Source organism: Epinephelus lanceolatus, chromosome 8 (assembly GCF_041903045.1).
Source record: "Epinephelus lanceolatus isolate andai-2023 chromosome 8, ASM4190304v1, whole genome shotgun sequence".
Lineage (NCBI taxonomy): Eukaryota > Metazoa > Chordata > Actinopteri > Perciformes > Serranidae > Epinephelus > Epinephelus lanceolatus.
The window spans coordinates 14,267,449-14,280,990 of NC_135741.1; the positions used below are offsets into that span (position 1 = coordinate 14,267,449).

The 13,542-nt window shown below is 41.7% G+C and overlaps 1 protein-coding gene across 4 annotated transcripts in view; it reads right to left on the reverse strand.

Moving 5' to 3' along the window:
• The window catches only part of dlgap4a (discs, large (Drosophila) homolog-associated protein 4a), a 132,129-nt gene that overhangs the window by 22,363 nt on the left and 96,224 nt on the right, over positions 1 to 13,542 (reverse strand). The window contains exons 2-6 of one of the 4 annotated variants that reach the window (XM_078169884.1): positions 7,330 to 8,607; positions 6,711 to 6,946; positions 6,245 to 6,322; positions 4,303 to 4,450; positions 1,087 to 1,300 (exon numbers count right to left, since the gene is read on the reverse strand). In XM_078169884.1, coding sequence (XP_078026010.1) covers positions 1,087 to 1,300; positions 4,303 to 4,450; positions 6,245 to 6,322; positions 6,711 to 6,946; positions 7,330 to 8,538 — 1,885 coding nt within the window. In that variant the 5' untranslated portion in view covers positions 8,539 to 8,607. Of the gene's footprint in view, positions 1 to 1,086; positions 1,328 to 4,302; positions 4,451 to 6,244; positions 6,323 to 6,710; positions 6,947 to 7,317; positions 8,608 to 13,542 lie in introns of all 4 variants that reach the window. The other 3 variants (XM_078169880.1, XM_078169881.1, XM_033629172.2) reach the window with 3 other exon arrangements.

Below are 13,542 nucleotides of genomic sequence, written 5' to 3' on the forward strand. Positions count from 1 at the left end.
GTGTTAAAGGTTGTGTATTCCAGAGCTTTCTTTCAGCACAGAGATGATCCACAAAGCAAACTTATTAAGCAAGAAACAACCCTGGTAATCTCAGACAAAACACAGTAAAGTTATATTTGATCCATGTGCGGAATAATTTAACCTATAGTAAAGACAGAGGCAGACTATACTGACTAGATTAGCGTATGTGCTCCTTAGGTTTTCTATAAACTTAACATGCAAAGTTAAATTGTTAGCAATTGTACCTCAAAAGACAATATGTTACAAATTCTGGTTGATGTATTTCAGTGAGTGCATTTACATGGACATGAATAACCCCTTTATGATCGGGTTTTTGGAGTATACTGTTTATGGGTTTGAGCATGTAAACACCATATTCTGTTTATGAGAAACCCAAATATGCTAGGAAAACTCCCAAAGAAACTAGGATGTACACAGGGAATATAAATAACCCTTTTTCTCTGTGCTCATGTAAACACCATATCCTAAATATGAGCCTAACTGGGATAAGCCTCATAAACAGGTTGTTCATGTCGATTTAATAGCACTCATTTAAGTCCATGAGTTGTTCTACTTCCTTTAAAGGACAATTTTCAGTTCCCTACAAAACATTCATGTTGCTAATATGAAGCAGAGTTAATAGATGTGAGGATGGTATTTAATGTCAACCATATCCTCCCTTTAGGCTAATACGTTTAAAGGTATACAATGCAGGATTGTCAGTTACTGTTTGTAAAAGCTCCTCAGTGAAAGTGAAAGTAAAAGTCAACCCCTGATTCAATGTCGCTTGGCGTTTCGCCTCGCTATATTTGCATTTTTTTTTTTTAGTTGCTGTGTTTCTTGGAAGCCTGCTGCTTACAGTCTGGCACATGGTCGCTAACTTTTTATAAAGCTCATAAACACTGTCAAGTAGAGAAAGAGCAGATAAATACACCAGCACACACTTCTAGTGGGTCATAAGTGATGATTGAGAGGGATTACTTCTGTATGAGTCTTTGTTTTTTCAGAAAATCCTGCATCATATACCTTTAAAATCAAACACTATCTTCATCTTCTCCATCCCACCTTGTCCTCACTGGTACTCACTGGTGTTGGAGCTGTAGCCTGTAGTGGTGGGCGGCGGTGAGTCTGAGTCCACAGACGCTGTATCTTCATCCTGGGAGCAGCCCGCCTGGATGGCCCGCAGGTAGCTGTGGCTACGTGACCGGAAGCACGTGGGCGCAGGCAGATCCAGAGCCTCCACTGCCTGCGATTCCCCCTCACAGTACGGTACTGAGTGCCCACAGCCCGGCCCGTATACCTGAAAGAACGTGTGTAGACTCACACGCTGAGGGCAGAGGGCAGACTGAGAAGCATGCATTTAACAGGTATATACCCAGTGGTGGAAGATGAAGTGCTGATACAACAATGCAAAAATACTCTCTCTTGTGTTATCAGCAAAATGTACTTGAAGTAAAGGTAAGTAAGTAAAGGTAATAATTCCACAGTAAAATGGCCCCTGTGACTGACATGCCAACATACATGATATTATTAGACTGTTAATACAGATGCACCAGTGTGTGAGTAGCATTTTTCTGTTGTAGCTGGTTGAGGTGAAGCTAGTTTTATATGCTTTATGTAAAGTTAGGTAGTTAAGTCTAGTGGTTCTCAGCCTGGGGATTGGGCCCCTCCAAACGGTCACATGATGGTGAGACCATAAGAAGATTAATCGGAGAGGGAATAATGAAAAACATATTTACAGTTCTTTTTAAAACCTTTTCTCTGATCTTCGATTATATTGTGAAATATTGGACAATTTATCCTCTTTGGGCCTTAAATAGTTATTCAAACAAAATTATCTGAGAAGTTTAGAGGGGGAAACGTCTCTTTGGTGGGACTGCAAACTCATAGACAACTGAAACATGACAAGGAGATCCAACTACCTCAAGTCAAAATGGCTGGGAACCACTTTAAAGGGGACCAATATGCTTTTCCTTTTTTTCTGTCATATATTTATAAAATGGGACAATGTTGGATGTTTATATTAAAGATGGCCAAACTTTCAAATAATGAGGTAAACGTATATAAAAGTAATCTCAGGTGTCAGACTGTTTTTAACACTCTGTTGCCAACGTTTTTTTCTACTTTCGAGACAAGCTGTGCTAGCTTGTGACGGATTTCTTTATATGGTCATCTGCTCCAGGTGTGCCACTTCTATATTGCGTTCACTGCTACATGTAGCTACATGCTAACATCAGAAAATGTAATCTTGGTTACCGATGTTAACTTCTCCCTGATTTCGGATCATACCCCAGCTGGAACATGTCCAGGTGTGAAGATTTTGGTTTGGAAGCTTTTACTGAGGATTTTTCATGATGGAAAGTGCTGCTATTCTCTGTTACAGTCATTCCCCCAGCTGAAAGTACACTGCTACATGTAGCTACATGCTACTATCAAGGAAAAATGTAATTTTGGTTGCTGATGTTGTTTATTCTCCTCAATTTCATATCAGTTTATGCTGGAACATGTCAGGTTGTGAATATTTTGATTCATAAAGTTTTACAGGGGATTTTTCACCATTGAAACTGATGGTGTTGCAATTCACTACATTTAGATACAGCTTAATGTAGACAAGAAATAGGAATGACATGGCTAAACATGCTGCAAATAGAATTTGAACAGTCATTCCTGGCTGCAATGATAGTACAGAGACACCAAGGTTGACTGACCACTCAGAGCAGACTGGTTTCAATTGGGGGGAGGTCTTTAAGAGACAGGCACTTAAGTGCTAAAGGTTTCAGTCAGAGGGTGAATACAGGTGTTCCAACACAGACAATATGAGGAAAATACATCTTAATTAATTCATTTATTAGGGCAAAGCAATTTAAAGCGTGTAAACATGTTAAAGAAGAAACTCAAAACACAAGTATGAACCTGAAGATGAGCATAATAGGTCCCCTTTAAATAAACTTTATGTAATCTACAATACATACATTATTAATCCTTTACAGTGCATTATATTTTATGAACTCAATATGTTTTTTTAATGGAAAAACGTATTCAGAAAAGTAATTAGTAACTATGGTGGTCAGATAAATGTAGTGGAATGTAAAGTTTAATTTAAGAACAATTAAATGTATGTACACTTTTCATGTACTGGTACTTAATGCTAGTAAATGTACTTAGTTACCTTCCACCACTGTTTATACCTGTGAATCAAGGTGCAGGTCACTTTGGAGTTTTAAGTATAAGTTAATTTGGAAAAGTCTAATGAGCTAACGGTGTGACAACTTTTCTTATTCAGTGTTAATGGTGTTAAAAAAAATTCATAACATATAAAAGCACACACAAAGAGGACTTTTCTTCTAGCAGGGACAGCATACAAATTTTGTGCAGTATTGTATGAGTTACTCAAAATAGCTTTGTTTCAGTATTTCTTTGCTGCATGGATGTGTCACTGTATCATGGGAATATGCGCTGACACCCGGCACCATCTGAAATGTTTGATCAAGTGACATAAAAAGAAGTAGAAACAACCAGTAGAAGTATTTTTATGTTTGGCATTTTAGTAGCAAACATGAGCGTGTCGTGGGTGGTACATAAACATGAATAACAATCCCTCAGAATCAACTCACTCAAAATATTGTAGTTTAGTATCCACAAATTCTTTACTCTGATTGACTTCACTGTCATCATAAAAGAAACTGAATCTCTCAGTCATTACTGGATTAATGTAAAAGCTCCCACGTACAAGTAGAGACTGATGCCACTGCGTCTTTATGAAAAGATGTTTGCATTAGTGCGGTGTGTGATTCTGCATCCCACTCCAATCCTGCTGATGAAGATATATAACAAGTTCCCTCAGGTTTACACTGAGGCATATGTCCCACTTTGACATTCTGCAAACACTCTCAAGCATCACTTCTTTTCCGCCAACTTATTCCCGGCTGGCATATTGATAGACTGTCTCAGCAGACATTACATACAGTTAAATATTCTCTCACAGTGGATGCCGAATTGGAGAGTTGTTTTAATGTATTTTTTGCTCCTTCCCTGGCGATTTTTACTTTTTTCTTTTAACGTGTCACTGGAGTCGATCCAAAAAGATCTAATTAGCCGTTAGGAAATATGAAATTCCATATGGTATAAATATTTATATATGACCCAGAAAAAAATACATTAAATATTGGTGCCATGGAAATGTTGTTTGATTTCTAATCTACAACACCTGAGTTAAACAGACGCACAGGAGAAAATGGTTTTTGCCAGTGGAATAATAATAATAATGTGATGCACACACATTTGATAAGATAAGAGACATACCTGAGTGCCCGAGCCTCTGCCCAGCGTGCTGGAGCACTGGCTGAAATCATTGTTCCTGTACTGTGGAGGGGCCTCCAGCGGGCTCACCAGGCAGTCTAAGTTATCGAGGCTCCGATTGGTCGACAGCTCTTTCAGGGACGGCAGGGAGCTGTGGAGGTGAACGTGATAATCAGCCTCTCAGAAGTCAGAGAGCAGAATAAGTGAGGGCTGTGTTTAATTGATGATATCCAGGAGAAACTTTAAATTTAAATCACACTCCAAAAAGTTCCCCTGGGTATTTTAAATTAAATACTCTTGCGATGTGCAGATAGTGATATGTGCAAGGGTTTAAAATAGCAGTGCAGAGGAAACAATGATTTATGAGTAGAACTGATAAATGTGAAAACTGACTTTCTCATTGATCTAGGACAGTGGTTCCCAACCTTTTCTTTTAGACGTACCCCTGCACCTGGGGCTGGGCAAAATAGAGACACCAAATATAACTCCATGGAGACCAAATACCTTGGTAGTGATACTGCAGCAATTTTGTAGGGTTGACTATTGGAGCTTTCACAAAGTATTTACACAATGAGATTTTTGATAAATAACCATTAGTCATATGGGAATAATGAGTGTAAATGGGTAAAGGCTAGAAAGGTCTGGTAAGTTCAGAAAGTCAACTTAGTTTACTATTATACCATCTTTAAACCCAGGAAAAGACAAGCCAATATCCAAAATCTAGGATGATATCAAGTCTCATATTACAATATTGATATGAAAGTGATGCACTGCCCAGCCCTACCTGCATTAGATGAACTCAAGTTCCCCTTCATCATCACCACCCATCTGGACCCAAAATCTTCTCACAGTTAACTTGTTAATGTCTAGGTTGGTTTGGTCAAGTTTACATTTGTACTACTAGTAACAGAAGCTAGACATTTATCTATTTTAACCATTTATTCAATATTTATAGCTAAATATTTCAACTGCATGTACAATACTTTTAGTTGTCTTACTATTTGAACTTTAAATTAAGTATTTTTAACTACTTTTTTTAGCATTTACACATCACTTTTAGCCAACTGTTTCCACTTCTCTACCCTCTAACTAACTTATTTAATGCATTTTCCTTTGCAAAACATTGAGCCCTATTTCACATCCAGCATGAAGCAGCGCGAAGCGGTGCACAGCGAAGTGCAAATGTCGTTATGCCATATAAATAGGAGTGGAACAGGTGCGTGCACACCTTGACTTTAAAGACAATGGGAGATGACACACTGATTGTTTAAATTCGTGGCATGCCCAAAACACACCTATGATTAATTAAGTAAACAAATACAACTCCTTTGCCCCTTGCACTTTACTTTGTGACCAGATTATAAACTGTTTACCGAGCAAAAGTGGAGCTGGACATGTCCTTAATGCACTTGCGCCATGCACTATGGATCATTTAAATAGGGCCCCTTGTGTTAAAGTTATAGGTGATTCAATATATGAATATACTTATGTATATAAACATTTTTACCAGATTGTTGTTTTTTTTTTTGTTTTGTTTTTTAAATCAGTTGAGCAACACGTACCCCCTGCTAATTGCAGAAGTACTCTGAGGGTACAGGTGCCCCTGGTTGGGAATCACTGATCTAGGACATTTTAGAGAAGTTTCCTCTGTTCTGTCTCTGCCCTTCTGGCACCTGGTGTTAGTGAAAATGTGTGTGCATAAGCAGCAGGGTGTGGTTGAGTGATTTCCATGGAAAATTTGCATGTTATGAAATCAGGCATCAGGCAAGAGTAAAGTACTGACACACCACTCAGGGAACCTGCAAGGTGAGAAGAGATGGAAGAGGGGGCAGAGAGGAAAAGTACTTGGAAAGGTTAGCCAAAAAAAAAGAGGTGGTGGGTAGTAGTGGTGGGGCAGGTGAGGGTAGGTGGAGGGCCACACTGCCTGCCTATGGATGGCACTGACCTCAGATGCTGCATAGAGCATGCACTCTGTAGTGGAGACCACAGATAATCCTCCCGCATGAGAGCGTAGCAACGAGGCCTGTCCGTGTGGATGTAGGAGTAAAAGACATGGCAAAATTTCATCTTCTGATGATTTTGTACCAAATAAAGATGATAATGTATGTCATTACTTCTCTCCTCTCAATAATCTAACCTCCATGAATAGCTTCACTCAGCTTGTTTTGACCAAGTGCTACTCCAGACAATTATTTGTGACAAGATGCTGCCACCTGCTGACTACCTTTGAGGACATGAGAGAAATTTTCCTTCCCATAATTTTAACAACAAATACCTCTTCAGTGCTTGTTTTTAATTTAATGAATGAAAAGCAAGAGAGCACAAACACAACCATGGTAAAACAATGAGCATGATAATAAAGGTTTTAATTCCAGTTTGATAAATGTGATTCTATATGCTGTAGGACTCACTTGCGTTGAGGTGGAGGCGGCTGCTGCTCGCTCAGGGAGTGCTGGGTGGCCTTCAGGTAACTCTGGCGACGGGCAGTGGCTTTGGGGGAAGGTTTGGGGCTTCCCTCCGAGTCCTCGCTGTCTTCTAAGTCTCCCATCGCTTTCACATAGCTGCCACTGCGCATCCTTCGACAGGGGATCTCAGTTCCTCTGGCCCGGCCCCGACCAAGAGTTCCTGCCCAGTCCCCCAGTGGGACCTGGATTATGAAAACACACACATACTGATGTGAGACTCTTAAAGCATGGTGTGAGGATACTTCTGGTGTTTTTCTTAGACACTGCATGTCAAAGGTTTGTTTCTAATTCTTTGTTTAAATAGATTTGCAGTATGATTCTGTGCATGTGCAGCAGTGGTGCTTAAAAGAAAATATGACTGGATGAACATGATTTATGGGACAAAATCTATAACTGTGAGTATAAAGTGTATATGATAAAAAGAATAAGGTAAACTATCATTCAAAGCAGAAACCAGTGCTGAGAACTGATCAATAAAACCAATAAACCTCAGAGAAATTATAAAAGTATCCATGCAAACTTACAAAGAATGATGATGAAGATGAATACTCACTGATCCTCCTACCTGAAGGAACTGTTGTGCCAGGTCTTGGTGGCATGACTTTGATTTAAGCAGGGTCCTATTGACTGTAGCAGAGCCCTTCTGCAACACTTGCCTGGCCTGGCTGAGGGTGAGAGTGGACCAGGAGCCCCTCTTCACCAGTATATCATCCTTACTTCCCCTGGTTCTCGCCTCCTCTTCCTTGGATCCTACCTGCGTCGCCTGGCATGCCAGGAACTTGAGGTCACTGCTGCTTTTCGAGGTCTTGAGAGTATGTGCAGAAATGGTGTTGTAGCCCTGTGGGATATGTCTGGGAGGGGCCTGGCTGTCTGACACCGCTCTGCCAAGAGTCATCATGGTCAGCGGGTTGCGGTAACCTACAGCAATAGTGCCAGCTTTGGTAGTGTCAGTGTCCAGGGCATCGTCCGAGCTCCACAGACCCAGTGCATTAGGCCTAGGTCTCTGCTTTGGCCCCTCAGTTTTAGCCCTGTCTTTACTCTTGCTCCTGCGTGTTGGTCTACCACCGTCCTCACCAGCTCCTGTGGTGACGCTCAGTCCTCCAGTGGAGCGCCCGTTTAAGCTGCCTTTGATTGCAGAGTTTTCCAGGGACTGGGACTTGGCAAATAGCTTCTGCACAGAGTGCATCAGGTGGCGAATGCGTCCTGGGCTCTCACTGCGCTGCTTCGACATACGTCCTCTATGAAACTGCAGCGTGCTGAAGCCATCACGCTGCAGTGGCAGGTGCCTCTCAAGCTGATCCAAAAGGTTGGAGGGTAACCGATTCATCTTAGCTGCTGCTGCAGAGGATATGGTGGCTGATCCACTGGTGATCATAGGAGCACCAGTAAGGCCCAGACCCAAACCCATACCCATAGATAAGGAGGTGGATAGCGCACCTGCTCTGCTTCCCTGCCCAACTCCACCACCACCTGCCATACAGGCCTGGGAGCAGTCGACCTGGTTGGTCTGGGAGGTGAAGTGCAGACGAGGGAAGGTGCTGCTGTTGGACACCTGGCTGAAAGGCAGCAGGCAGTCAGGGGTCAGGGTGGTGGGGCTGGTGGGTGTGCACTGGTGGAGATGGGGGTCCAGGGTGCCATAGTGGTTTATGGTGGGGCTCAACAGAAAGGCGCCGTGAGGGTCAGAGGACAAAGGACACAGAGGCTTCTGTGGGCATCCGGGTGGTTCACACGAGTCAGACAGGTGACGACTGCGGTTGGCTCCTAACCCTTTCATGGTGGCTCAGATGTCGTCCTTAGAACATGTCTCCAATCAGTACGGGTCTACTGACCTGAAGGGCCCATCCTGCAACGAGGAAAGACAGAAACGATCGATTAAACATGGAAATCAAGTCAAAGATCTGATGACTGTGTGGGAGCACATTAACATAAAACTTTTAAAACTAAAACAACACTTCTGGGCATACTCCTGTCACATTTTAGTTATTTCCTCTGATTAAACTGTTTTTATCCTAGTTTAGTGGCAGATTCTCTCAGGAATGTTTAATAAAAATGAGACTCTTTGTCCCCTTACAGAGATTATACTTAACAGTGCATAACAGTAAAACAGCCATTTGCGTACAATATAAAGGCTCAGAGGGGGAGTTCTCCACATCAATACTTAAAGCTAATGAAAACATTAGAGTTAGAGCCCATTTAAAAGCATTTTTCCCGGCGTGTCCTTGAATTTTCGGTACAGTAATTGAGATAAAAAAGACATTATAGACTGTCTCTGCTGTGTGGCGCATTTCACAAAGGCAGCATAACACAGCAAGTAAGCCATTGTCCTCTACAGTAAATTCCCATATGAGTTGCTTTGCACACAAACCACCAGGTGGTGCACCAGTAGCAAGTGCACAAAGGACACTGTTAGGGCTGTGGGGGAAAAGGCACATAAACATTGCCTTAAAATGCATTTCCACATTAATATGTATGGGTTTAATGAATCATATGTGTATTTATACAATCCCACTGCATGTTAAGAAATTAATATATTTTATATCAAGCAAACAATGAACAGTGCTCAGACAGTTCTTGTGTGATTTACTGTCTCATCATGCCGCCACTACACACAGACGAACCATGGAGCCATAAGGATGAAAATCTAAAGACAAACAGACTAAATCACAGATTATTCTCACTGAAAAGGATGGCCTATAATGCATGAACTGCTCCACCATAGCAGGCGACCAGAAAGCCAGAGGCCCAAACTAAACCTCCACAGTGATGTACGGCCTGGAGCCACTCCGCTGACAATGCATAGGAGAGCGATTCTGTGACTCACACATGTAAATGAGCTTCATATTTAAGGAGCGCTATTTGTTCCAAAGCAGGAAATGAACTCTCATTTCAACAAATCATTTTTGGTGCTTCGCCATCCTCTCGAATCCACTAACTGTGGGATAAACTGTGATCCTTTCCTTTCTCAACCACAGGGAACAATAAATCTTCTCTAATGCCTGCTAAAGCAAATATTTCATAGATGTATTTCAGTGGCATTTCTATTAGATACAAGCAGGGAAAAATGCTGAATTCAATCTGATAAAACTTCACCTAACTGCTCTGTCATTATTTACAGACTATGTATACTTTCCTTCATTTTTGTAGGCAGAGCTCCTTGTGCTGGGTAAGATTTGAAAATAGCTCACCAGAGAGCTGACAGGGGATGACAGCTCAGATGTACAGTAATGTTCATTTTCTAACTGCCTGCCTGGGATAAAGCCAAATCTAATATAGCCTCTTAGTCAATATGTCGTACAGTTTCCAATGCAACCACAAAACTTCATCATGACATAGCCCTAATATTTCACCAATGGAAAGATGGCCTTCTCAAAAAAAAAAAAAGGCTGTCCATGTAGTAGAAAGATGCAAATACTTTTGAATTTGGTGCCACATGACCAGAGAAACGTGCCAAAAACTGTAGTTCTTTGAATGGCTGCTTGAAGCTGGCTCCAGAAGCCAGTCAGTCCCCATAGACCCCAATGTTAAAATGCCCAACTTTACAGAGGAAATAAACATGTTTACAGCCTGGTGCAGAAACAGAGTTGGTCTCTGTAGCTAATTTTGCTGTTCATGACTACTGTACAGGGGTTGAATTTTTCTATAACTCACCCGTTTACATTTAATTAAGACTTAAAGATATACATAATAAAGGGCGGGGCTGCTTGAGTGACAGGCTTTCTGCCAATAGTGTCCTCATCTTCTCAGTCAGATCCACCCCTTGCTTCTCCACAGCTCCAGCCGCTCACCCAAATATGGTCACTTCTGTCTCCAAAAAACCAAGATGGCGACAACCAAAATGCTGAACTGACAGTTGATGTCACGGTAGTTACATAAATTATTTTTAGAGTCTGTGATCCTATTCAGGGTCTCAGGGGGCAAGTGGCGGGGTACACTATGGACAGGTCGCCAGACTATCACATGACTGACACACACAGACAACCCTTCATGCTCACATTTACACCTACCATTCAAAGACACCAATTAATCTAACCTGCATGTCTTTGGACTGTTTGAGGAGGCCGGAGAACCCTGAAAAAACCCACACTGACACGGGGAACACATGCGAACTCCACAAAGAAGGAACCCTCTTGCTGTGAATCAACACTGCACCACTATGCTGCCCGTTTTTGCCTTGTCCAAAACCGATATGGCAATCTGATATGATAGTTTAACAGTAAGCTAAAATATGTCTCTAAAAACATTTAAAGGAGAGAAAAAAGCAACTCAGTAACAAAATCTTGGCTCGTATTTGATTGGCACTGCTTAGTTTTACTGTTTGATCTCACTTTTTCAGCCTCCGTGTTTACAATACAGGAAACAGTATGATGCTCACGTCCTGTTCACAAACTCTCATACTACAGCCAAACAAGATGATTTCAAACAAGATGTTTCTGAAGACATTTTAGGCAAGGAATAGGCAATACTGGAAATTCTAACTTCGATAGAACATCTTGAAAAATATCGATTTTTAACACAGTTTTCAATGCCACAGGGAAAGGAACTGAGGACATACATAACCCTTAGATTTTTTGTCAAAAGATTAATATCACAAGACTATAACATGACAATGATAACTTTTCTGTCCTGCGTTAGTAGCAGAGAACAGCAGAATTACTGTAGTAAATATAAACAATAAAACAGAGTGAGAAAGCGCAGCTGGTGCTGATACTGATATAGTATGAATTGATACTGCGGAAAAATGAGTAATCGTGTATTTGAAATCGTTTCAAATATTTACAATGGAAGTGTATCAATTAATCGATATTCATAACAACACAAATGGGCAGGACAGTGACAAAATCTTGGTTTATATTTGATCAGCACTGCCTAGTTTTACCATTTGATCTGAGTTTGACAGCCCTAGAACCAGCGAAAACGCTTTGAGCTGGGAGATGAGTAGGAGATCTGAGCACTCCTACAGATGCAAGGAAGTTTACCACAGTTAATTCACGTACACTACCCACATTGTTATGATAAATGGACCTGCATTTGTATAGTGCCTTTCTAGTCATACGACCACTCAAAGTGCTTTTCATGCTACGAGTCACATTCACCCATTCACACACACATTCACACACTGGTGGCCGAGGCTACCATACATGGTGCCACCTGCGACTTTTTTTTTAACACACTCACACACCAATGGGAGCAATTTGGGGTTCAGTATCTTGCTCAAGGATACTTCCACATGCAGACTGGAGGAGCCGGGGATCGAACCGCTGATCTTCCGATTGGCAGACAACCCGCTCTTCCTCTGAGCCCCATACAAAGCTGGTTCAAAATCCACAAAGTATCCCTTTAATTGGCTCCTGTCTTCTGCTCTATATGATGTATCACTGCCTTAAAGGAAAACATGGTGGCCTGGCTCAGTAGCTCAGACAGTATAGAAACATAAATGAAGGAAATGGAAATATTTTAAGGCGACCGTCTCATCCTCCTCTATAGCAAGCCTACTCACTCTCAAAACTCACTATACAGACAGTCATATTGCATCAAGGTTATGAAAACTCATAATTCACACAGCAGAAACCCATGCTGCATTAAATTCTCTCCAACAGATGCTGTCTGTATCACAGTGGAGTGACTCACTGATCAGTCAATGGTAAGAGCCCTCTCCCACAGCAAAGCATGAAATCTTGCCTGGGAGCTGAATGTGGAATGTTAACTGCACGCATTTTCATTCCACTGTGTTGGTTTGCCACTTCTTACGTCTCTCTGACCTCCCATACACTCTCTACAGTGCGAGAGCAGCCACTTATCTGAGTCAGTGTTCCTGGACGGGCACAGCGGCGTGCTGACAAATACACCAGCGTTTTACAACGGCGCAGCCTGCTGTAATTCATCCCCCCCCCCCCCCGAGCTGACTGTAGCCCCACGTGTTCACGTCCTGTAGGCGCCACTGCTGACAAACTGACACACACCTACACACTGACACACCAACACATACTGACACACGCAGAAACCTGCTAACCACCCACCCACCCCATCCACCGCACCGACGAATACCCTGTCAAGTGCTGAGCATCACAGGGCCAAGATGAGAAAGAAATAATGTTCACAGTTCATGTAATTCTGTCACAGGTTCAGTGCATCTGTCTGTCTGCCTGTGTGATGGTGGCCAGCAGGCTCTTGCATAATTACAAGGTGAATGAATCCTTGGACTGCAAATATGCCTCTGCTTCACACGCACACACACCGTAGGGAAGCAGTAACTGGCTGTGGGAATTATCTCAGAGAAATCTTGCACATTCACTGACTAACAGGAGCGTTACGTCTCTTTCAGCTACATATGCAGCACACGCATCATCAAAAGCACAACCTCAGATGATCTCATATGCAAGGGCCGTACTGGTTGCAGTTGTAGTGCACTTATGTAACGAGAGCGATCTTACAGTTATTTGTGTATTCTGGTCCTGCCAGGGTCATTTGGAGGGTAAAAACTCACGCAAGCATTTGGTTGATTGGTGTGTGAAGGTGATCTGTGGACAGCTACAATCATTAATCAACCATTAAACATCATGGAAAATGAGATTTGACCAGTGTGTCTGCAGTGATTTTTTATGTAGCAAAGTAAACAAAAGGCTTACTAGCTGTCCTTACTAATTTCATAAACGAAATAATATATCTTCAGAAAAGAAAAAAAACATGAATAACTCTGTTGATTTATAACATAGATTTTCCACTTAATAAGAATTTTTTCTTTATTCATTTTCCCCTTAAGTATAAAAATAACTGTATC